The following is a 23,877-nucleotide window of genomic DNA, read 5'->3' as shown; positions in this document are numbered from 1 at the left end:
GTGTGCCCAGACCCGCAGGTATCCACAGGGTGTGGCAGAGAGAAATGAGACTCTTGAAGGTCTCAGGTCAGGTTCGAATGCTCCGTGGGGAGGAGGGAGAGGAAGAGAGTTGGGGTAGAGCTCAGTCACTGGGCAAGAGGGTCCCTATACCTACTCCTGCTGGAGCCATGCTGAAAAGTTGGGTCTTTCACCAACCACCAAACGACCTTGGGCAAGTCACCTTGCATCTTGGGGCTCCAGTGTCTCAATCTGTAAACTGGGGACAACCACACTTCCTACCTCGCAGAGCTGTGGGGAGGAATGCACCTTAGCATGATGCTGACACAGTATGCTTATTGGCCATGATAATCTTCTATAACTCCAAGAGCTACAGTGAGGATCTGGTTCATGCACCAACTTATGGAGCAAGCTTTTCTTGATCACTGCCTGGAGACACATCCCTCAATCCCAGCACTCATGAGCAAGGGAGAGAGAAACAAATGTTAATTGAACACCTACTACATGCTAGGTCTGTATTAGCTATATTGTACCTGTGTATTGTCATCTGTGTTGTATTTCACGCTCCACCTTGAACCATCCTTATCTCTGATTTTTCTCTGTGGTCTGGAATTATAATTGTGGGCAATCTTTAGATCTTAAAAATACATTTTTAAAAGATTTTATATATATATATATTTTAAAGATTTTATTTATTTATTTGACAGAGAGAGAGAGAGATCACAAGCAGGCAGAGAGGCAGGCAGAGAGAGAGAGGAGGGGAAGCAGGCTCCCTGCTGAGCAGAGAGCTGGATGTGGGGCTCGATGCCAGGACCCTGAGACCATGACCTGAGCCGAAGGCAGAGGCCCAACCCACTGAGCCACCAGGTGTCCCAAAAGATTTTATATATTTGACAGAGAAAGACACAGTGAGAGAGGGAACACAAGCAGGGAGAATGGAAGAGGGAGAAGCAGGCTTCTTGCCAAGCAGGGAGCCTGGTGTGGGGCTCGAACCCAGAACCCTGGGATCATGACCTGAGCTGAAGGCAGATGCTTAATGACAGAGCCACCCAGGTGCCCCTTAAAAATTTAAGGCACCCCTTAAAGATATAAGAGATTTTATGAAACCCAACAGATCCAAAAGATTATAATTTCTGCATAGCATCAGTATAAATTTATGTTAAGGAGATAGTTTACACCTTTTTTTTTTTTTTTTTTTTTTTTTTTTTTTTTTTTGGGTACTAGGACTTCCAGATCTGATGTATTAGAATGAAGCACATTTTGGTTCTCACCAGATCTGATGTATTAGAATGAAGCACATTTTAGTTCTCACCAGCTGTATTTAAGGGATCAAGAGCTACAGGTGGCCAGTAGCAGTCTAGAATGTTCCCTGGTGAGGACAGTAGTCTGTCATCACCAAGGCTTGGTCTGGGGATTTGGGTAATTTACTGGTCCTTAAAATTCTCTGTACATGGAAATAGGTCCTGCCTAAGTTGTGGGTTGGACTGTGTGTCTTAGAGAGATGTGCTGAACTCCTAACGCCTGGTACTCCAGAACACCACCTTACTTGGAAGGGGTCTTCGCGGTTGTAATCAGGTTAAGACAAGGTCACACTTGATTTGGGTGGGTCCCAAATCCCATGACTGGCATCCTTATAAGATGAAAAGAGGCACACAGGTGCTCAGGGGGGCCACATGGCAACAGAGGCAGAGACTCGAGTAATGCACATAGAAGCCTCATAATTAGTCTTTGTCACTTTTAAGTAACTGAAACTTATCTAATTACTTTTTTCATTTCAAAAGTAATGCCCATACTAATTTGTATGTTTTAGAAAAATGTCACATAGAAAGTAAAAATCCCTTGCAATCCCCCAAATTCCACATTAAAATTTTTTTTCAATTTCCACATTTTTAAGTAGCTCTTATACTTAATATTGTTCTTAAAATGGGATCATAAATTTTATATAATGCTGTGCAACTTGCTTTTTTCACTGAGAAATTGATTTCAAACATTTTTTCCGTGCCAATAGAAACCTTGTTCTTTTTCCTGGCCATGTAATAGTCCACCATGTATAAATAATGTAATTTCTTTAGTCACTTACCCATTTCTGGGCATGTGGGTTGTTTCTGGTTTTCCCTCTTTAAAACATTTTTTTGTTTTATTTCTTTATTTGAGGGGGAGAGAGAGAAAGAGAGCTAGAGAGAGACATGAGAAAGGAGATGCTACAGAAGGAGAGGGAGAAGAAGATTCCCCACTGGGCAGGGAGCCCGATGTGGGGCTTGATCCCAGGACCCTAAGATGACAACCTGAATGAAGCCAGATACTTAGCCAACTGAGCCACCCAGGTGCCCCATGGTTTTCACTTAAAAAAAAAATTATATCTTTAAGTAAGCTCTATACCTAATGTGGGACTCGAACTCACGACCCTGAGATCAAGAGCCGCACACTCCACTGACTGAGCCAGCCAGGCACCCCTGGTTTTCACTCTTTTGAACACCAGAAACAACACTGTTGAGAAGAGGCATAGGCCTTTTGCACATGGAAGAAATGCTTTTGAAGTGGAAATGCTAGGTCAAAGAATATAAACATCTATAATTAAATAATACCAAACCATATATCAGAAACACTGCAGATTACACTCCTGCCAACAGCATATGACAATGCTCATTTCCCCACATCCTTGCCAACACTGAGTAGTATCACTTTTTCATTTTTTCTAGAATGACTGATGAAAATAATTTCTCCATCAATTAAGAGCAGGTGCCTAATCTTATCCATAGGGGAGATCCTGACTTGAGTATACCAATTTTTTTTTAGCACCTGGCATTTAAAACAAGAGGTCTGAACAAAATGTATCCGCCTATCAAAATACAACAAAATGTAAAAAAAAAAAAAAAATGGAAGCAACCTAATTGGCAAAAGGTGTGGGCCAGACAGAACCCATCAAATACACAGAGCACTGACAGAGTGCTCCTGTTCTTGAACTTGCTGGAAGGAGGGAAACAGATAGAGTCCATAAGTTGAAATAGGACGGGTTCATCATTACAAGGAAAAGAGTGTTTTGGCTAGAAATAAAAAATGCAAATTAAAACAAGCTTTAAGGTATCATTACAGACTTACTTCACTGGGAAAGAAAATTAAATGGAAAATACGCAGTGGCCGGGGCGTGGGGGGGGGATCCGTGATCGTATGAGTACTTGGCAGGTTTATAAATGGGTTCAGTGCTTTGGAAACTCAGAATGGCTCTGTGAATAATGAGTTGAAAAGCTGTTAATATCTTTGATCCTGTAATTATCCCCAAGGAAACACGCCCAAAGGGTGGGGGGAGTAATTGTGTATCCATGTTCGCCGCGGTGCTTCTCGTTGGGGCAAAAATTGGAAACAACTCCCAACACCATATGACGGAACCACAGCCAAGCAAACTATAGTGTAGCGCTCTTTTGGAGTATGGGAACTGCAGGGGGAATGATGTCGAAACTTAGCATTCAGGTCAAAAACTAGGGTGGAGTGAAAACAGCAGAGTATAGAACAGTTGGTGCCTGTGGACTAGAGCTATGTGTATATATGTGTATATGTTAAATTCCCCTCTCTCCTTCCTTCCTTCTGTTTTTTTTTGGGGGGCAGAGGGGCAGAGGGAGAGAGAGAAAATTTTAAGTAGGCTCCACGCTCAGCACAGAGCCGGCTGTGGGGCTCGACCTCAGGACCCTGAGATCATGATCGGGGTTGAAATCAGGAGTTGGACACTTAGCCAGGCGCCCCAGAGTATTTTATTTTTAAGTCATCTCTGCACCCAACGTGGGGTTCGAACTCACAACCTCGACATCAAGAGATACATACTCTACTGAGTCACCCAGGCTCCCCTCACCTTCCTGCTTCTCTGCCCCTAGTTTTTCCTTGTCTCTCTTTTCTTCCCTCTTCTTCTCTCCCTCCTCCACCTCTCTCTCTCCTCCATTCTTCCTTCCTCCAGCCATACAGTTTAAATGACTTCTCCCCTCAGAGTCATGCATTATTTCCCCTGTCTGGATGCTCTCCCACTTTCATTACCAGAAGGTTTAAAAATCCATTTCTAAGAAATAATATATCCTCCTCCTACGAGGTCAAAAGCAACACAGTCTCAATCAGGAGGGGTGAGCAGGGAAAGGGTAAATGTCTCCTCCCCCTCAAACACTGCCCTTTGTGTTTGCCCCCACAGCAACAGACGGAGTACAGCCTTTCCCATGGTCCTCTCTGCTTTCACTGCCACAGCCAACTCCTACTCATCCTTCAGTTCTCAGCTTCAATGTCACCTCCTCTGAGAAGACTTCCCTGATCACACCCCACTCTTCCAGAGCAGGCTGGACCCAGGGCGTCTCCTCTGCGGCACCATTACCATGACAGGTTTATTTCAGTAATTATCTGTTTGACATCCGTGTGCTACATTGACTGCATGTTCCGCATGGGTAGGGATTTGGTTCCTATCTCGTTCACAACGGGCATCTAATAACAGCAGCCCCTCAATGAATACTAATGACATCTAGTACCATGACTGGGAGCTTATTCTCTGACAGACACCCTGCTAAATGCTTAATGTGGATTATTTTAAGTTTTCACAATGGAATTAGGAGATAAGCCCTGCTGTTATTCCCGTCATCGTATCATCTGCCCCAGGACACCCAGGTGGAAAGGGGTCGGATGAGGGACCCAAATCGAAGGAACGTGGTTCCCAGGCATCCAGCTCCCATCTTTCCTGCGATCAGTGAGAGCTGAGCGCCAGGCCGGGGCAGGAGGGACTCACCCACAGAGGCGATGTCAGCCAGTTGATCTTCAGCCTCCTCGGGGTTGAGCAGGTCTGTCTTGCTCTTCTTTATGGTGGCTCTCCGCAGAGCTCCAACAATGGAAACATGGCAAGAGAAAAAGACGTTACCCTTTTTGAGAAAAGAACCATACCTCGGTGTCCTTGGGTTCTTGGGGCCAGGGACTTGCCATGTGTTGTTGGGTTAGCTAATCCTCGTGGCCATCCGGGCTGGTGGGAAGTAAGAGTATGCATGCCCATTTTGTATGCATGCCCATTTTATAAAAGTGGAGACCGAGGCTCATGGATGTCACATGACTTTGCCCCAGGGGTAAAGGTGAGAACCGAGTCCTGTTCGGTCTAAGTCTGGGCTCTCAGCCACCCTTCCCCTTTGGGGGTGCCTGGGACCGGACATACAAAGACTCCCATGAAAGCAGCACACCTTCAGCACACTTGTTAGGCAGGATGGGATTGTGGACGCCTTTCCTCAGTATTTAAGTTCTATTCCTTCCCCACAAGCTCTCCAGGGGACAGTGAGTTCAGTCACATACACCCCTCATGAGTCCATCTCTTCCCCTCCCCCCCAAATTGTAAAATCAATTTTGTAATCTATGGAGATCAAACTCTAGCTCCTTTACTTCCTTTTCAATCTTGGTATTGTTTAATCCAAAGTCTTGCTCTGTCTAGCCAAATTTCTAACATGGGAGATGACTGTCCTGAATAGTAAGCTGGATTCTTGGCTATTAATCTATTTAGCGAACACAGATGGGGCTGACCCTGGGCCAGGCGCTGTTGCAGGCATTCTATTTGCAAGCATTAATGCAATCTCCATAAACAATCTGGTGAGGTAGGTATTATGACTCTTGTACCTATTTGATGGATGAGGAAGACTGAGGCACCTGACTCAAGCACAAAGGGCAGGTCAGAAAATGTAAAGCCTACACCAAGGTCCTGAAATGCCCCAAAGAAGCAGATTTGCACCATGCTTGTGTCTTCCTGGTCCTGACCTGATCTTGTGTTTGTTCTTGGAGTCACCTGGGCCCTGAGCATCTATTCCCTGGAGGCCTCTTAGAACCAAATAGTCTGTTCCCCCAGCACTGGCTGCTGTAGTCTCCCCTGGGATTCACCCCCACCCCCTGAGCCAGGTTCAGAGCAGTTACCATCAAAGGGATGCCTCTGCTCCCCGTCGGTTTCATCCTCCGCAAGGATCACCTCTTCTAAAGAGGAAGAGCACATAGTTAAGCTCCAGCGCCTGCAGGCCTCTCCTGGGCTGGGTTCCCTTGGATCAGGAAGGAGAAGGGTCTGCCCAGCCACCTTCCTTCTCCTCTTGCTGATTGAGGCAACTCAACCAGCTACAAATGAGCTCCTCTGCTCTTCCAGACTCCCAGTCTCACTGCGGCCACCACCACCTCCCTCAAAATGAAACACAGCTTCCTCACCGTGACCTTTATCAGGTCTTGCCTGATTTGGCCCCTGTCACCTCCCGGTCCTTGCTTCCTCCCATTTTCCTCTGCATGTATTCTGCTCCAGCCACACCGGTTTCCTGGCTATCACTCAATGCTGCTCCCACCTCAGGGCCTTTGCACTTGCTATTTCCTCTGCCTGGAACTCCCTTCATTAGACATCCACAAGGCTTCCTTTGGGGTCTGCTCCAACGTCAACTCCTCAGCTATTTCCATGCCACCTCGTTCGGACCACCCCACCTCCTCCAGCATTTTTTCCACTTCCTACGCTGTTTTATTCTTCTTCTCAGCATTGGGGAACACTCAACACCAAATGCCCTTGTTTATTTTCTGTCTCCTTCAGTAGAACATTTAGGAGCCCCAAGGGTGAGGATTTGGTCTTTTGGTCACTGCCATATCCTCAGTGCCGAGAACAGTGCCTGATATACAGGGGGCGCTCCATAAATGTCTGCTGAATGGCCGAACCAATAAACACGCACCCACTGTGTGTTGGGCCCTGCCCTTGCTCGGTGGCTTAGCTTGGAAGCTCTTCCTGCACACTCCCCAGCCCTGCAAGGGAGATGCTGTTGTATCTCCACTTAACAACTAAGGAAACTGGAGCGCAAGGAAGTGAGCTTCGCGGCTAGGAGGTGGCAGAGCTGGGATGTAAACCAAAAGTCCCTCAGCCATTATGTGACACCTTATCCTGGTGTCACCCTGAAAGTTTCTCTACCCTCCTCCCGATTGCCTGCTGCAGAGAAGCGAGGCCACCTGACCAGGTCCTCTTTCTCCTGCCATCAGGGCCCTCCCTTCCCCCACTGGTGAGCTGCATGCAGGACTCCGTGTGCTCCGAAACTCTCGGAATGAAGGCCTCACCTGCTTTTGAGATCCACTCCATGTACCCATTGAGCTCTCGTTCAATCTGCTGCTGCCTCCTGAGCTTCAGAAAAGCCCGCCGGTTCTCCACCCGCTCCCTTTCTTTGGCAAACTCTCTGCAGAAGCAGGAAAGAGCCAGGTGTGGCTGTTGTTGACATTTTAGGGAGTGTGTGTGTGTGTGTGTTTGGGGGTTCAGAAATCCCTGGAGGGCAGGCAGTGGACTTTAACACGAGAAATCATGTCTCCTGAGATATCAGAACACCACAGGGGTTGGGAGTATTTCTGCCAGCTTCCCACATTATCCAACAACTGCACTCAGGTAGAGGAAAAAAGTAAAGCCACAGAACCATGCCATGCCAACCACTGCTGGCCGCGTACCCCATTCTGATTTTCTATACTCTCAGGTGGAGAATATTTTCAGCCCTCTTTTAAGTGAGGCCAATGAGACATAAGCTGAAGATTTCTGGGGTAGCCTGAAATATATCCTTCCCCTTTTTGTTCCCTCTCTCTTCTTCACGTTTGGAGTGTGCAGTGGCCCTTCTTGTGAGTGTGAGGCAGCCGTCTTAAAACCGTGAAACATCCATGAGACTGAAACCCTCTGTCCAGTAAGGATGTCAGAGTAGAAAGCTAGAATGAACCGGGGTCCCTCACGTCACCATGGAGCCACCATTCCAGCCCCTGGACTTCTTGTGATGAGAAAAAAAAAAAACCTATTTATCATCAAGCCCCCCCAATCTCCAAACCCACATTCAATCCTGGGGATAACAGATACTATGTGTCATGAAAATGCGTGTTTGATTGTATACTGAAATATACAGTATATTTGGAAAATGGGAAGGGGGAACCCAATCTATTGGTTTTTTTTAAAAAACATTTAAGTTATAAATGTAAAGCTCTATAGAAGTTTCTTGTGTGGTGGTTGTGGTTGGGTAAGACTTCTGAATGAGAGGTCTGCTTTGGAAAGAACCTCCCCTTTCTCTGGGTGGAGGTTGCTCAATGCCAGGGGTACAATGCTGTGAGCTAATGTTGGACTGGATTCCAGACCTCATGAGTCCCTTTCCTGGGCGCTTTTAGCAGTGCACAACCTGTGCACCTGTACCTGACTTGCTAATAACTTCCTGGCTAACCCAAGACAAGGGAAGGTCTATTTTCTGCCTGGAGAATGAAAACAAAGGTTTGATGGTCTCTTTATGGTCAGAAGATGGTGAGGGGGTGTGGGATGGGGAGACTAGCAGAGACTTACCCTGACAGCACACCCAGCACGAGGTTCAGCATAAAAAAGGAGCCAATGATGATAAGGGGGATGAAGTACAACCAGTTCCAAGTGTTCCCTGAGGCATCGTTGCTCTGTGGGAAATGAGGACGGAAAGTAGGTGAGAGTTCATGGGACTCAAGTATGACCTGACAGGTGGGAGAAGGGGGAGCTCTGCCCTCAAATGTCCTTGGCCTGTGGAGTCCTGGAGCTCTGGAAGCGAAGAGAGAGAAATGGAACTGGATCAATTAGTGGGGGAAACCCCAGAGGTACCATTAGACAGACAAAGCCCCCTCTTAAGCATGTAGGCCTCACAGGACCCAGGAACCAGCATGAAACTCAAGAGAACATCCCAGACCAAACTCCAGGAAAAAAGAAGGAAAAAAAAAACCCCAGTCAAAATGTAGAAATGATCCCCTGGTTCCCTCCTTCTCCCTGATATAGTCACACTCTTCCCTTAGAGGAAGTGCATGAAGGCAGGGTCTGAAGGCCAGGTTAAATCACCAAGACAGATGGCAGGGCGGTGAGCCTTTTCATCAAGGGTCTCCCTCCTCTATGCTCTGCAGCCTCAATGTGAACCACAAAAAAATTCCTAGATGTGCCCAGCTCAGTTTTCGAAGAGGCAGGGAAGATGTCTACAAGTCAAACATTCTTCTCTGGATGGCAGAACACTGTGCCAAGAAGGAAGTAAGAGGAGGGGATGAAAATCAAGACTAGAAAGAGAAAGAAAGGGAGAAATATAAAAACAGGTGCTCATGGAGTACTTGTGCCAGACACTCTAAGTATATTAGCTATGTTAGCTTAGTTACTTGTTTAATCCTCATGATGACCCTATTCTACCAACATGCCCATTTTCTAACTGGGGAAACTGAGGCCCAGAAAGACAAAAGTTCCAGTCCAAGGTCTCAGAGCCAATTGGTGGTAGACATGGGATTGGATCCAGGAGGTGGGGACCCAGAGCACATGGAGGTAACCTCTGTGCTGGGGAAGCCCTGGTGTCAGCAGCTGGAGCAGAGGGAGCCTTATGGTGGCTCATCAGCTCTGGGACACCCATGGAACATGGCTTTAAAAGCTCACCTTTAAACACACCCATACGATGCTACTTCTGCCCCTGCTCCCACCAACCACAAATACTAGAATGAGAAAGACTGATTCAATCAGGTGTTGGGGAGTCTGAAGAAACTGGAATCTATGTTGCCCATGGGAGGGTAATATGGTGTATGAGTGCTCTGTGCCTGGGGTAACAAAGAACTACAACCAGGGGCCTTAAAACAACAGAAACTTATTGTCTCACAATTCTTGGAGGCCAGATATTTGAGACCAGGGTGTCAGCTGGGTTGGTTGGTTCCTTTTGGAGGCTCTGAGGCTGAATCCATTGTATGCCTCTCCCCTGGCATCTGGGGGTTTGCTGACAATCTTTGGCGGTTCTTTGCGTGTCTGTGTGCATGTCTGTCTCTCTGTCCAAATTCTTTCCCCTCTTTTAAAGATGTCAGCCATATTGGACTAGGGCCCACCCTAATGACCTTATCTTTGACAATGATCCCACGTCCAATGAAGGTCATACTTTTCTCGTACTGGGTGTTAGGACTTCAGTCTATGAATTGGGGGAGGGAGGACACAATTCAATCCATAACACATGGTACAACCACTTTGGAAAAGGGTTGGGAATTTCTACCAAAATTAAATCACATACTTGTACTATCACCCAGAAATTCCACTCCTGAGTCCTGGATTGTTACCCAACAGAAATATGAATGGCATGGACAAGATTGTTCATAGTGGTGATCTTCATAATAGCCCCAAACTGGAAATGGTCTGAACCCTCATTAACAAGAGGTTAAATAAATGGAATGTCATGCAATGAATGACTGCCACTTGTCACATGAAACCTTACTGAGTTAGTTAGTGTCAGGCAAAGAAAGCCAGACAGAAAAGAACATGTATGGAAGATTCCATTTCTACAAAATACAAAAGCAGGCAAACTAGTCAACCATGCCTGAGGACCTGATGGAGCACCCTTTGTGGAGGGGGCCCCAAGGGGCTTTCAGGGATGAGAGGGTTCTGTTTCCTGATCTGGGTGTTGGTCACACAGGTGTGCCCAGTTTGTGAAAATTCATCAAGCTCCTCACTTAAGATCTGCAGGTTTTATGTATGCTTATTTTACTTTACTTTTTAACCATATTTTGGGGGGTCAATTTTACCTTAAAAAGGAAGAAAATTTTGACCCATGGTACAACGTGGAAGAATCTTGAGGACACTATGTTGAGTGAAATAAGCCAGTCATAAAAAGGCAGAGGCTGGGGGTGCCTGGGTGGCTCAGTCAGTTAAGTGTCTGCTTTCAGCTCAGGTCATGATCCCAGGGTCCTGGGATTGAGCCCTGCATTGGGCTCCCTGCTCAGTGAGGAGTCTGCTCCTCCTTCTCCCTCTGCCCTCCGCCCTCCTTGTGCTCTCTCATGCGCTCTCTCTTTCAAATAAATAAATAAATTCTTAAAAAAGAGAGAAATGCTTTATGATTCTACTTGTATGCAATCCCTATAGAAGTCCCAGTCACAGAGATAGGAAGTAGATGGCGGGCACCAGGGGCTGCAGGAGGGAGCAGGGAGTCAGTGTTCAGTGGGGACACAGTCTATTTGCAAGATATAATGAGTTCTGGAGATGGGTGGTGGGGATAGCTGCACAACAATGAGAATGTACTTACTGCCACAGAACTGGACACTTAAAAATCATTAAGACAGTAAAGTTTATGTCATGTACCACCATTAAAAAATGGAAAACAAAGCGAACCAACAAACAAAGCCAACTTTCATCATGGACACACACAAGTTCTGGAAACAATTAATATGTCAGGGCTCCTCGTTCATGTCCTTCTTCCAACAAATACCCAAAGTTCTGATGTTTTGCTTCTAGAAGGTTCTGGAAGAAAGAATGGAGTCAGCAGAACAGAGCTGGACAGGAAGGCAGGACTGGGTTTGTGCTTTTCCTTTCCAGTGCTGCGGCAGCTGAGGCTTCTCATGCCTATTTCTTAGGCTAAATATAGTCCAGGGAGAGAAAGCCCGCACCAGCCAACACAAGAAAAAGTCTGGGCCATCTCAGGAAACAGGTTTGGGATGGGGACAGAGTGGCAGGTGGGGGAAGGGAGGTGGGATGGAACAGGGAGAAACAGCAGAGGCCCCTCAGAATTGAGGCAGCCCCTCCATCTCAGACTCTGCTCCCAACCCAGCTCCCCAGTAGGCTTAGGACCCCTCTGGCCCATGACATGTTGCCCAGCCTAATAACAGACATACCCAGTGCCAGGCACTCAGTCTACCTGAGCTCAGTTAATCCTCTCATAGACCCCAAAAGGTGGTACACAATTCTTCCCATCCTCCTTGGAGGGTAAGGAGAAGTAAAGTTCCATGCCCAGGGTCCATTCTGGGTTGCCTTTTGTCTCCCCACTCTCCCAGTATGTGGGAATGTTACTTTACTTGGAAATAGGTCTCTGCAGCTGCCATCAAGTTAAGGTGAGGTCATGATGGGGGGAGGGGGTCTCATCCAATGTGACTGGTGTCCTTTTAAAGAAGAGGAAAACACCAGGTTGAGACAGGGACATGCAGGGGAGAGGATGGCCACATGGCTATGGAGGCAGAGTGTGGAGGAAAGCCAAGAAGCACCAAGGGTCAACAGCCACTGGAAGAAGCCAGAATGAGGTGAGGAAGGGTTCTACTGAGTCTCAGACGGAGCATAGCCTTCCTGACATCTTAGTCTCTGGTTTCTGGTCTCCATGTGATGGCAGCCACAGAAAACAAATATAGCTACTAATTGGCAGAGGTATCCCACCCCCAATGCCCCTGTCTGCCCCTGGATAACTCTTCTCTAGTCACATGGGCTCCTTTCAGCTCCTCAGATACACTAGGCATAGTCCCATCTCAGGACCTTTGCACCTGCTGCTCCCCCCGTTGGAAGGCTCTTCCCCCAGATTCCTACATGGTTCCTCCCTCACTCTGCTTCAGGTCTTTGCTCAAATGCCACCTTCTCCAAAAGGTCTTCCTTGATGGCTCTTTATTTCTAATCCCATTTCCTGTGCCAGATTTTCCCTTCTCTACACTTTTCCTATTTCTCCTGCTCACGGTCCATCTCCCCAGCTAGAATGTCAGTTCCACAAGGTGCTCTTTTTGGTTCTGGTTCACTGCTGTATTCCCTAGCACAATGCCAGGTATGCAAGCAGTGCTCTATACATGTTTGTGGAATGACTGAATGAGAGGAGGGTCCAAGTTCCCCACACATCCCGCATCATCAGTTCCCAAGCTGTCCTCCCTCTCCCACCTCCCTAGTTTGCTTTTCTCCCTGGGACCGAGAGAGAACTTGTTCTCTTTCCAGTGTGGCCCAAATTATTCAAGTCCATGCTCTACAGCCAACAACTCAAGGAGAAGAAGTTGGGGGAGGGGTGGATGCAATTTTTGATAAGGAGGTGGGCTTTCCCTGGGGTCTGCTTGGGAACAAAATGGGAACTATGTTTCCCAAGAAGGCTAGAGCTGCCACCGCTATGCTGATAGCAGACAATGTAGGGGGTCCAAACTTCCCCTCCTGGGTCTGACCTCCTTTGGCAGTTCAGAAAAGGGCGGGTGTGTGCACGAGTCTGGTTGGCGAAATGAAGGAGGATAGAAACTTGCTCACCTGTCATAATCAGTAATCCTGAAAAGGACGGGTTCTTAAGAGTCCTGTCTTTTTCCCAAAGGCTCAAAGCATTCCAGTGCTTGGAACACTATTTCTTATTAGTGTTGTCACTTAGTATTTCTGGTGATATGGTGGGATGGCCCGTCCCAGTCCCCCTGTGGTTGGCTCAGAGCCTCATGCTGAGTGCTGGCCAATAAGGAGTGAGTGGAGACAGCTGTGCCACTTTGGAACACTGAACTGTCACCGTGGGACCCTTGGGGCTTTTTTTCTATTTGGGACAGCAAGTGGCAATGTCCTAGCTGTTTTATTGGCTGGCTTCCAAGTGGCAATGGTGAGCACAGCCCCTTCTCCCTCACTGCCAACCTACACTAGACACGTAGTGTGAGCAAGAAAAGAGATCTGGGGGCGCCTGGGTGGCTCAGTGGATTAAGCCACTGCCTTCGGCTCGGGTCATGATCCCAGGGTCCTGGGATCGAGCCTCGCGTTGGGCTCTCTGCTCTGTGGGAAGCCTGCTTCCTCCTCTCTCTCTGCCTGCCTCTCGCCAACTTCTGATCTCTGTCTGTCAAATAAATGAATAAAATAAAATCTTTAAAAAAAAAAAAAAGAAAAGAGATCTGTTGTTAATGTCATGGAGACTTTGGGGGATGTTTGTTACTGCAGCATGACACATTTTCCTGGCTGACACACCCTGATATCTCCTTGGTTTTCTCCTTCATCTCCTTCAGGGCTTTCTCAAATGCCACTTTCTCATTGATCCTTCTATGGATCTCATGAGGAAGGTGAGGAAAAACAATGTCTCTGGTATGTCTGATGGAGAAATCGGTACATCAAAAGGTAAAGTTCAAGATTACAACGCACTAGTTGTATCTGTTCTCTGAGCCTCTGTCTGGAGCCCAGTGTCCCCCTGGAGCCCAGAGTCTCCTTGATCTTGGTGTGGTTGATGCCTCCTCATCACTCAGTCTTCAGTTCCACTGTTCCCAGCTCAGATAAGCCTTCCCAGCCCTCCTGACCCACAGGACTAGTTCCTCCCTCCAGCACTGCCAGACATCCGTTCTCTTCCTGGCATGCTTTGTTCTCTGATTCACCTTGTCAATTTATACCTTCGCTTGTTTGTAGACAGTCTTTGTTCCTAAAACCTCACCTCCCCAGTGCCCAGAACGGCACCTGGCATACAGCAGGTACTTACTAAGCGTTGGTGGCATGATGAATGCAGGTAACCTTGAGGTCCCTGGAATGGGTTGTTTAAATAATACCAAGGGCAGGGACACCTGGGTGGCTCAGTCAGTTAAGCGTCCGGCTCTGGATTTCAGCTCAGGTCATGATCTCAAGGTCAGGCTCCATGCTCAGCAGGGAGTCTGCTTGAGAGTCTCTCTCTGCCCCTCCCCCACAAAATAAATAAGTAAATCTTTAAAAAAATAGTACATGGACAGGAGACTGTGCTTATCCCAGGCTGTTTCCCTGGGAACAAAGAGGCTGGCAGGACAACCACTGTCACTTTAGTGACAAATACCCCTTGATTCCCACAGTTTCCATACCCAGGGGATGGGGGAACCAGGCTGAGGAAGGCAACGTGACTCGCCAGCTCGCACAGGGTGTGGATAGCACAGCTGGGGCTGGAACCGTCCTTCTGGCTTGCAACAGAAAGATTTTTTTTTCTACTTCACCTCTTTGCTGCACTTACATAGTATTTTATATTTATAATAGTTGGCCCGTGAGAGCCTTAAAGGAGAGACTGATTCATCCCCGCACTGCTGGTGCCTAGCGTGGCGCCTGGCGTTTAGCAAGCGTTCAATAAATACTCATCAAACAAATTAATGGCTGAGTCCCAGTAAAATTCTCAAGTGCTTTCTGTTTTATGGTTTATTTTCCTCTTTTTTTTTTTTTGAGCCTGGTTCATTCAGAAAAAGTACAGAGGATGTTAAGAAAAAAATACGCAATTCAGGAGAACACCCAATTCCCCAGCATACTGGATAAAAATGGTGCGGGTTTCCCATCCAAGTACTAACCAGGCCCGACTGGGTGGCTCAGTTGGTTAAGCAGCTGCCTTCGGCTCAGGTCATGATCCCAGCGTCCTGGGATCGAGTCCCACATCGGGCTCCTTGCTTGGCGGGGAGCCTGCTTCTCCCTCTGCCTCTGCCTGCCATTCTGTCTGCCTGTGCTCGCTCTCTCTCCCTCTCTCTCTCTGACAAATAAATAAAATATTAAAAAAAAAAATGGTGCGGGTTTGACCGTGAAAGAGCCAAGGTCCCACAGAGGCTGTGAGGGAGGTCGTATGTCCCAGTTTATACTCATTGTAGATCACACAATGCCTGTTAATTATTTTTTGAGTCCTCCTTTCCCTATTTGCTCTCAAAACTGTCCCGGTTTGGATGATAAATTACATAGCCTCTCTGCCTATTTGGTCTTGTCACCTCCTCTGGCCTCACCAGCTCCCTCATTTGCTTTCACTCACTCCCCACCTTGCTGCTCCTCATAAATGCCAGGAACATTCCTGCCCCAGGGCCTTTGCACTGGCTATCCTGTCTGCCTGGGCTTCTTTTCCCTATACTTGCATGGCGACCCCCTCACCTTCTTCAGGGTTTATTAGAAGAACTGCAACCCCTCACTTTGACAATCCAAAGCTCCTCTCCTGTTTAATTTTTCTCCTAAGCTCTCTTTCCCCTCTTACACAGGACTCCTCAAAGTTCAGCCCATAGCTTAGCCACTTGTGTTTGTAAATTATGGTTTTACTGGTACACAGTCATGACCATTCTCTTATGTATTTTCTCTGTGGCTGCTTCTGTGTTATGACAGCAGACTGAGTAGTTGTGAGAGAGATGGTGAGGCCTGCCAAGCCTAAAATATTTAAGATACTCTCTGCCCTTTACACATACATATATAATCTCTAAATTATGTTGATGATCCCAATCCCCTGCTTCCTCCACTAAAATGTCAACTCCCCGCAAACAAGGATTTTTGTCTCTTCCATTCACTGCATATCCTGAGTGCCTGGAAGAGTGCATGAACGTAGGAGGCATTCAATGAATGTTTGTTGAATGAATGTATGACCCCAAATCCCCTCAGTTTTGGTGATTTGAAATTGGCCAAAAGGAGCATCTACAAATTAAAAAGGGTTTGGGTCAAAGATCAGTTTCAAGCACAAGTGACCATTTGTTAAGGGACACACATTTATAATCATCAACCATGCACAGTCTCGCTGCCTTCCTAATTGACATTAACTGAAGGAGAGAAACAGAGTGAGAGACACACAGTAAAGCAGAGAGGTGGAGAAGGAGAAAGAGGAGACAGGTGAAGGAGGAGACAGAGACAGAAACGACATAAAAGACACAAAGAAAGAGGGGGAGAAGGAAGAGAAGGGGGGAGTCAAACAAAGGGGAGGGGGTGGGATGATGAGTTCCCAGTGCTGGGTTCGAATCCAGATTTCACCACGCTTGGCTATAGGACCTTGGCAGGTTGCTTTATCCTTGTGGACCTCAGTTTCCTCATCTGGATGATGGGTCTAAAAATGCCTCTCGCACAATGTTGTTTTATGGATTGACTGACAGTACAAGAAGATGTGTGGCATCTGGCAAATTCAGTGAATGGCAGCCAAAAATGAACTTAGGTAGTGTTGGTCCTGCCAGGACCCCCATGCTGTTCACGACAGGTCCTGGGTGAAGGACCCGTGCCTCTCCCCCTGCTCTCCCTTGTATCCACCAAGAGAGGGCAGTTCCCATCACCCACACGCTGCTTCCAGGCTGCTTTGGGCCAGCACAGCGCTCCTGAGCTTCCCCATGCAGCCGCCACCACCTGGGGCAAAAAAACCAAGTTTGGGCCACTCTATCACGTGACCGATGTTCACTAAACTCACTGGGTAATAATGCGTCTGTCAGATCAGCATCTTGTACATCTCAAACTTGCATGTCAATAACACAAAAACCATAAAGAATCCCTGAATTCTCTAATGTAGGCTCTTTGGCCCCTAATGTACGTTTTCTGCCCCAGACTTAAAGAGAGTTTTAAGAAATTACTCCTTTAAAAATTAAAGGGCTCTCCATGCTCAGTGGGGAGCCTGCTTCTCCCTCCCCTCTGCCCCTCCTCCCACTCATGCTCTCTCTCTCAAATCAATAAGTAAAACCTTAAAAAAAAATTAAACTGCTCTCCTTCCCTTCCTCCATATCTCTTTCCTGGGGTTCAGTTCAGGGCACCTGGTCCTGCACTTCCCGGCCGCCAATCTCCGGCCACATTCTCTACCTCGGAATCTTATTTGTAAAATGGGGGATAGTCCTCTCTCCCCCTCAGGTTATTTATAAACCAAACTCCTGACTTTATCTGAACTTTGTCAGTTTCCCATTAATGTCTCCTTTCTGTTCCAGAGCCTCACGTCACATCCAATTGTCACATCTCCTTTGGCTCCTCTGGTCTGTGATAACTTCTCAGTCTTCCCTTACATATATCATGACCTTGAGAGTCTGGGACAGGACGGGCCAGTATCAGTATCTGGCGGAACACCCTCCAGTGTGGGTTTGTCTGATGTTTTGCTCATGATTACACTGGGATTGTGAATCTTAGGGAAGAAAACCAGAGGGGAGGTCCCCTGCCCATCACATCCGTCAGGGGTCATACGATTGTGTGTGTGTGGTTGGGGGGGGGGCGTCCGACCTTGGTCCCTTGCTTAAGGTGGTGTCTGTAAGGTTTCCCCACTGTAAAATGACTTCATCTCTCCCTTTCCTACTCTATGCTCTGGAAGCGAGTCACTGAGTCCAGCTTACCCTCCAATGAGGGGGGAGACTCAACCCTGCTTCTAGAAGTGGATCATCTGCATTTATATTAAACGGAATTCTTCCATAAGGAAGATTTCCTTTTTCTTTATTTAATTTTTTATTTAATAGTAAAACAATAAGAAAGAGCACTGATTATTGCTATATCAATTGAGCCTTTGGTGTTCACCCTCTCTGGACGGGTGACATAGTCAACACACTGTGGACACACCCAGAAAATATTCATCCCCCTCCGTCATAATGAGCAAAAATATCTTTTTTTTCCTCTTAAATCTATAACAAGACAAACCTAATTTTTTTCCTGATTGCAAAAGGAAATTGTGCTCACAGTAGAAAAATTGATAATACAGAGAAGAATCAGGAAGATAAAGATTCCTGAACCCCACTCTCTAGAGGCCATCTTGGTACAGTGCATTCCAGCCTTTATTTCCCTAATGTATATTTTCAAATGTACACACTTGAGAGCAGAAGATGGGACAGGCGGAAGTGGATCGCAACCCCTACGATCATGTGTGGAAACCCTGAGCCCCAGTGTGATGGTAGTAGGAGGCGGGGCCTCTGGGAGTTGGTCAGGGTTCGAGGGGGTTACACAGGTGGGGCCCCCATGATGAGGTTAGTGTCTTTACACAAAGAGACACCAGAGAGCTAGCTAGCTGTCTCTCTCCTGGCAAGAAGCCGGCTGTCCTTAAGCCAGGTGGAGAGTCCTCACCGTGTTGGCCCTATGGTTCCAGCATCCAGAACCGTGAGCAATGAGTTTCTGTTGTTGAAGCCGCCTGCTGCATACTCTTCTAATGGCAGCCGGAGCTAAGGCATAGGTTTACCTAACTTTGATTCTTTAAAAAAAAAAAAAAATCAGTTCTCCCCACTCGTCATTCTACAGTGTGCATTTCTACGCATCCGTAAATATTCTCCCAACAGATGCTTTTTAATGACGACGTAATATTCCATCATACGAAGGGACCATACGGTACTGAACCAGTTGCTTCCAGTTTTGTTCTATTTTTACAAATAATGCTGAGATGCACATCCTGATATAAATCTTTGACAACACTGCTGATTAGCTGGGGTTAGGCTTTTTCCAGAAGGCGCTTGATTTAACCAGGAAGCCAAGCAGAAAAGAAAAGGAACAAATCAAAACTGGGAAAACCTGGAAGGGGGCTGAACATGCCATGTAGGTGAGCTACTGCTGTTTCCTTTGCCAAGAATGCTCTCCCACAAACATCTGTCTGGCGCTCTCCTTCTCTCTGGAAATGTCACTTCCTCTGAGGAGCCCTCCCTGATTGCTGACCTTGACTAGCCCCGCCTTCCTCTTGTGCTCTTTTGTCCTCACAGGGCATGTCACCACGTCCCCTGTTATGCATTTGCTTACTGTCTATGTCCCACCATAGATGAAGTTTTTGATTTATCATGTTTATTGTTTCTGTCCATCTCCCCTATCAGAGTGAGGATTTTTGTCCATCTTCTTCATGGTGGTGGGTTCCTTCCCCTGCTGCCACCTGCCCATTTCCCAGCATACCGTAGGTGCTCAACAGTTAGTGAATAATCAAATGGTTATCAATGATATTGAGAAAAGAAATGAGATGTGGGGATTGTAAAGTCCTGCCCACCCAGGCAGGTGGCATCCATCTGGCTCATGGATTCTAAGAAACCTGGAGCTGGTGCACCCAGACTCTCTACTCCTGGGTCTCACCTGCCAGAGGCCAGCGAGGCCATGCCCACGGGCCTCGGCTCTAGCACAAATACAGAGGATAAAGATTCCAGACCTTGTGGCTGCCTGTGGCCAGATGCATTGAGAAGGCTGGGCTGGCAGAGGGCAGAACACAACAGCAGAGCCCAAATGCCTAGAAAAGCAGCAGCTCTGTCCTCAGCAGCAGAAACTCAAAGGTAATCACCTTCGCCCCCTGCCTTTGACAATGAGAGGCTTTAATGGTTGTATTAAGTTTGTGTCTTAATTTGAGAAGCCCTAGACAAGGGTTCAGGTCCAGTAGTTTATCTGGGAGGTGTTATGGATTGAATAATACCCCCCCCCTGCCAAAAGGATACATTGAAGTGTTAACCCCCAGGATCTCAGAATGTGACCTTATTTGGAAATCAGGTCATTGCCGAGGTCATTAGTTAAGACCAGATGGTGCCGGAGTAGGGTGGGCCCTAATCCAACATGACCTGTGTCTTTATAAGACAGCCGAGTGAAGATGGGATGTTCACGTGGAGGGCAGAGAATGTGTAAGCCAGGGAATGCCAAAGATTGTTGGCTAGAAGCTGGAGGAGGCCAAGAAGGCCAATGCCTTGATAGGGCGCTTCTGGCACCCAGACTGGGAGACAACGAATGTCTGTTGCTTTAGCCACCCCTTCGTGCGACTTTATTACTGCTCTAGACTCACATCAGGCCCAGATCATGGGTGGGGTTTCTACTCACAGGATGACGGTGGGATGTAAGTACATGTAAAGTTCTAGAAGGCTACTCGGAGTTAGTAACAGCTACCAGTGTGTTGAGGGTGAGGGTGGGGAAGGACGTGGAACCCCACAGCTCACTCTACTTCGTCGGGTGCTGCTGGGGTTTTTATGATAAGAAATTCATATGTTTCTGAGAGCCATGCCTACCAGGGTGGAGAATTCCGCCTTATGCAGAGCTCGCTGAGGACCAGGCACTGTTCTAAACACTTCACATGTACCCCGCTCACTCAGTCCTCCTGCCCTGTGAGGTAGGACCGTGCTTCTGCTCATACTGCACAAGTGGAAAGAGGTACAGAGAGGCCAAGTGACTTGCCCAAGGTTGCACAGCAAGGAAGTGGTAGAGTCAGGATGGGGACCCAGGCAGTCTAGTTCCTGACTGTGTTCTCACCACTTCCCCTCAGCTTGTTTCCCCAAAGACAGTTCAGCTCTAAGCTTCTAGGACAAGTATCTCTTCCAACAATGGTGCTTATGACTAGAGAATCTTCTGGAAATATGTCCTCCTGCTCATGCTTCCTCTCCCACTACTAAGTACATCCCCAGTGTCTTCCTCTGAACCTCTGGACACTTTCTCTGGACACAACCCTTTCCCATGTTCACAATTTTCTTAGCTTCTGTTCCTTAGTCCCATTCTCTGTCCAAGTTCCTTACCTTCCTGGCCCTGGGCTCTGTTTCACTTCCAGGAGGGCTCATTTCCCTCTGCAGCCTCCTCTCACACCATCCTTGCAAAGCAAAAATCTAGAACCCATAAAAATCCCCCAGCAAGCTTTTGCCAATTGGGTGTAATCTTTGATCCAAGCTCTTTGCAAGTGAGGCCCAAGAGAGAGACTGAACATTTCTTAGATCTGTGGTCTGTTTCTAGGATGCTATGCTTAGACAAGGTCTTCATACAAATTAGGATACCATGTCTCCTTCTTACTTCTTTATAGTTGTCAAAAAACTGTAATAATGGTGAACTATAATACCAAATACCATTATTTGGTAATACCAATAATACAATACCAAAAAATGGTAGTCTACAATACAAATTACACTCCTGAGATGTGGCTTGTGCAGTATGTGACATGCTCAGCTGTCCATGGCACTTTTGCAATCCACTTCCAGGCTGTACTCTCAGCCCCACCCAAAAATGAGCCACTGATCAAAAGGATAGATAGGTTCTTGCAAATCTCCATCCACCCCCAAGGGGGAACTTTCGTTAAGAAACCTCAACTGCCACCAGGAGGAGACTTCAGCAGCCTCACATGTAGGAAGAAACATGGTGTTGCTTCCCCAGCAGGCCAAGCCCTGGCTCATATGGCAGAACCTTAACTGGCAATTTCTGCACTTAAAACGCAGGCAGAGAGGACACCTCTGTGAGTCAACAGAGGTATATGTGGACCAGCCCAATGAGGTCACTACACTTGTGGAACCTTGTATTCCTGACTCCACCCATCTCCAGCTGCTGACAGGTGACTGACTTGGTCGGGGGGGAGGCCCTCTCAAGGCACAGGTGGGTGAGGAAGGTGTGCTGTATTTAGGGCAGAGAGAGTTCTAAAACCTGTACATCTAAATATCTATCAAAATTATAAATACACTTTAGTTGTTGACCCAGTGATCCCACTTCTAGGAATGGACACTACCAACCCCTGCTATTTCTGCACAAGGATGAAAAGACATAAATGCAGTAGGGCTCATGGCAGCTCTGAGTTCAATGTCAAAGGATGGGGAACCATCCAAGCATTTGTCTCTGGGAGAACTGATTAAATGAACCACAGCCCACCAAACAATGGACTGCTATGCAGCTGTACAAAAGAACGAGGTCATGTTCCATGTGCTACCACGGAAAGATCTCCAGGATACGTTGTCATGAGACCCCCCCCCCACCAAAATCACAGAATAAAACAGCAGGCATAGAATGCTACACTTTGGGGTAAGAAAGAGGGAGGAGGATATAGATTTGATTACACTTATATTTGCATAAACACAGAGAGCATATACCAAGGAGCTGAAGGGGTGGAACCTGGTGGAGGGATAGGAAATGGGATGCAAGTGGGGCAGGTGGGCCTGTCTCTAATGTTTTCAAGATCTCAGACAAGAGTACTGATAGAGGCCCACATACTCTGTGTAAATATTTAAAAGCTACTTAATAAAATATGCTGTATGCTTCGCCTTTGTAAACATACCTTCATAAGCACTGGGAAGGTCAGGGTGGAATTTAGAACCTAGATGTCTGCCCTGGATCATGATGTGAACAAATCCAGCCCTGCCCCTGGACCATGCCTGGCCTGCCTTCTCTCCCACTCATGGCTCCATCTGGCCCGGGGCAGGGGGCTTCATGTACACATGCATGGACATTTCTGCTCACATGGCTAAGCTCCAGTCACATTTGTGCCAACAGATGCTCCTAGGACACCTGGCCCATTTGGAGAACAGACCCACAGAAGAATCTCATGCAAGTCCACAGAATCTGGACTTGGGCAGAAAATTCCAGAATCCTGGATAATCCAAGAAGTTTGTCTAGAAAGTGGGATAGCTGGTACCAGCTTCTGAAAGATATATCCCCTGTGCCCCATGGGTGGAGTGTGGCTGGCAGAGGGCCCGCGAGGGTCCCAACACAGAGTCCCTTTGTATATATCCCGGTATATTACTCTTTTATCCATATGGGCTTGTGAATCACACATTTACATATTAAAAAATCTAAAATTATACTTAAAATTAAACTTAAAATTATACTAAAATTATACTTAAACACTTTAACAGTGAAAATTTATGCAGCATCTAAGTGCCCTCTAGAGTTCCATGTCCCAAGGGGCCTTCTCTACCTAAAGTTCTGATGCCTCCTGCCCCCTCTCCCTGCCCCACCTCACCGGCTCAGAGTCCCTCCAATTCCCTCCAGCCTCAGGAATTGGCTGGTCCAGGAGGGCCACCTCTCCCCATACTTGCATCACTTACGTTGTAGAGGAGGTCAGTCCACCCTTCCATGGTGATGCACTGGAAAACTGTCAGCACTGCAAATAGGATGTTGTCGAACTGAGTGATCCCATTGTTGGGCCCTTCCCAGTAGGGCTGACATTTGGTCCCATTGGGGCAGGTGCGGGCGGGTTCCTCTGTCCCACACGGAGCCGGAGACTCACCCTGAATGTCATCTATGAAAGGGAAGGGGAGAAAAGTCAGGGGAAAGGGCTAGGAAAACCAGCTCTGAGAAACAGGGGCTGTAGAGATTCAATATTGTTGGAGAAAAATGACTATTGGAATGAATTTATCAGTATTTTTTTTAAAGATTGGCTTTGTTGATCTATTCATTGTTTTCTGTTTTATTAATTTCTTCTCCAAGTTTTATTACTTTCCCTGTACATTTCCTAAACTTTTGAGATGGATTCATTTCTTTTAAGGCTATAAATTGCCCTTTGCGTGCAGGTTTAGTTGCATCTCACAAAACTTGTGATAATGCATGCATTATTATCATTATCACTCAAGTAAAATATTCAGCAATTTCCAATATCATTTCTTCTTTGACCCATGGATAACCAAGATGCATTTCTTTTTTTTTTTTTAACTTGCCAGATATTTACAAAAACAGAATAGCATAGGGGCACCTGGGTGGCTCAGTCGGTTGAGTGTCCGACTCTTGATTTCAGCTTGGATCATGATCTCAGGGCTGTGGAATCAAGCCTTGTGTCAGGCTCTGTGCTCAGCATGGAGTCTACTGGTCCC

General features: G+C 47.0%; 1 protein-coding gene across 1 annotated transcript in view; it reads right to left on the bottom strand.

Moving 5' to 3' along the window:
* CACNA1A (calcium voltage-gated channel subunit alpha1 A) overlaps positions 1-23,877 on the bottom strand; it is a 214,159-nt gene that overhangs the window by 88,670 nt on the left and 101,612 nt on the right. The window contains exons 7-11 of the mRNA XM_044254073.1: positions 23,116-23,309; positions 8,309-8,412; positions 7,066-7,181; positions 5,908-5,964; positions 4,751-4,840 (exon numbers count right to left, since the gene is read on the bottom strand). Coding sequence (XP_044110008.1) covers positions 4,751-4,840; positions 5,908-5,964; positions 7,066-7,181; positions 8,309-8,412; positions 23,116-23,309 — 561 coding nt within the window. The remainder of the gene's footprint in view (positions 1-4,750; positions 4,841-5,907; positions 5,965-7,065; positions 7,182-8,308; positions 8,413-23,115; positions 23,310-23,877) is intronic.

This window comes from Neovison vison, chromosome 6, assembly GCF_020171115.1.
Source record: "Neovison vison isolate M4711 chromosome 6, ASM_NN_V1, whole genome shotgun sequence".
NCBI classification, from domain to species: Eukaryota; Metazoa; Chordata; class Mammalia; order Carnivora; family Mustelidae; genus Neogale; species Neogale vison.
This window is presented reverse-complemented; position numbering and strand designations above follow the sequence as displayed.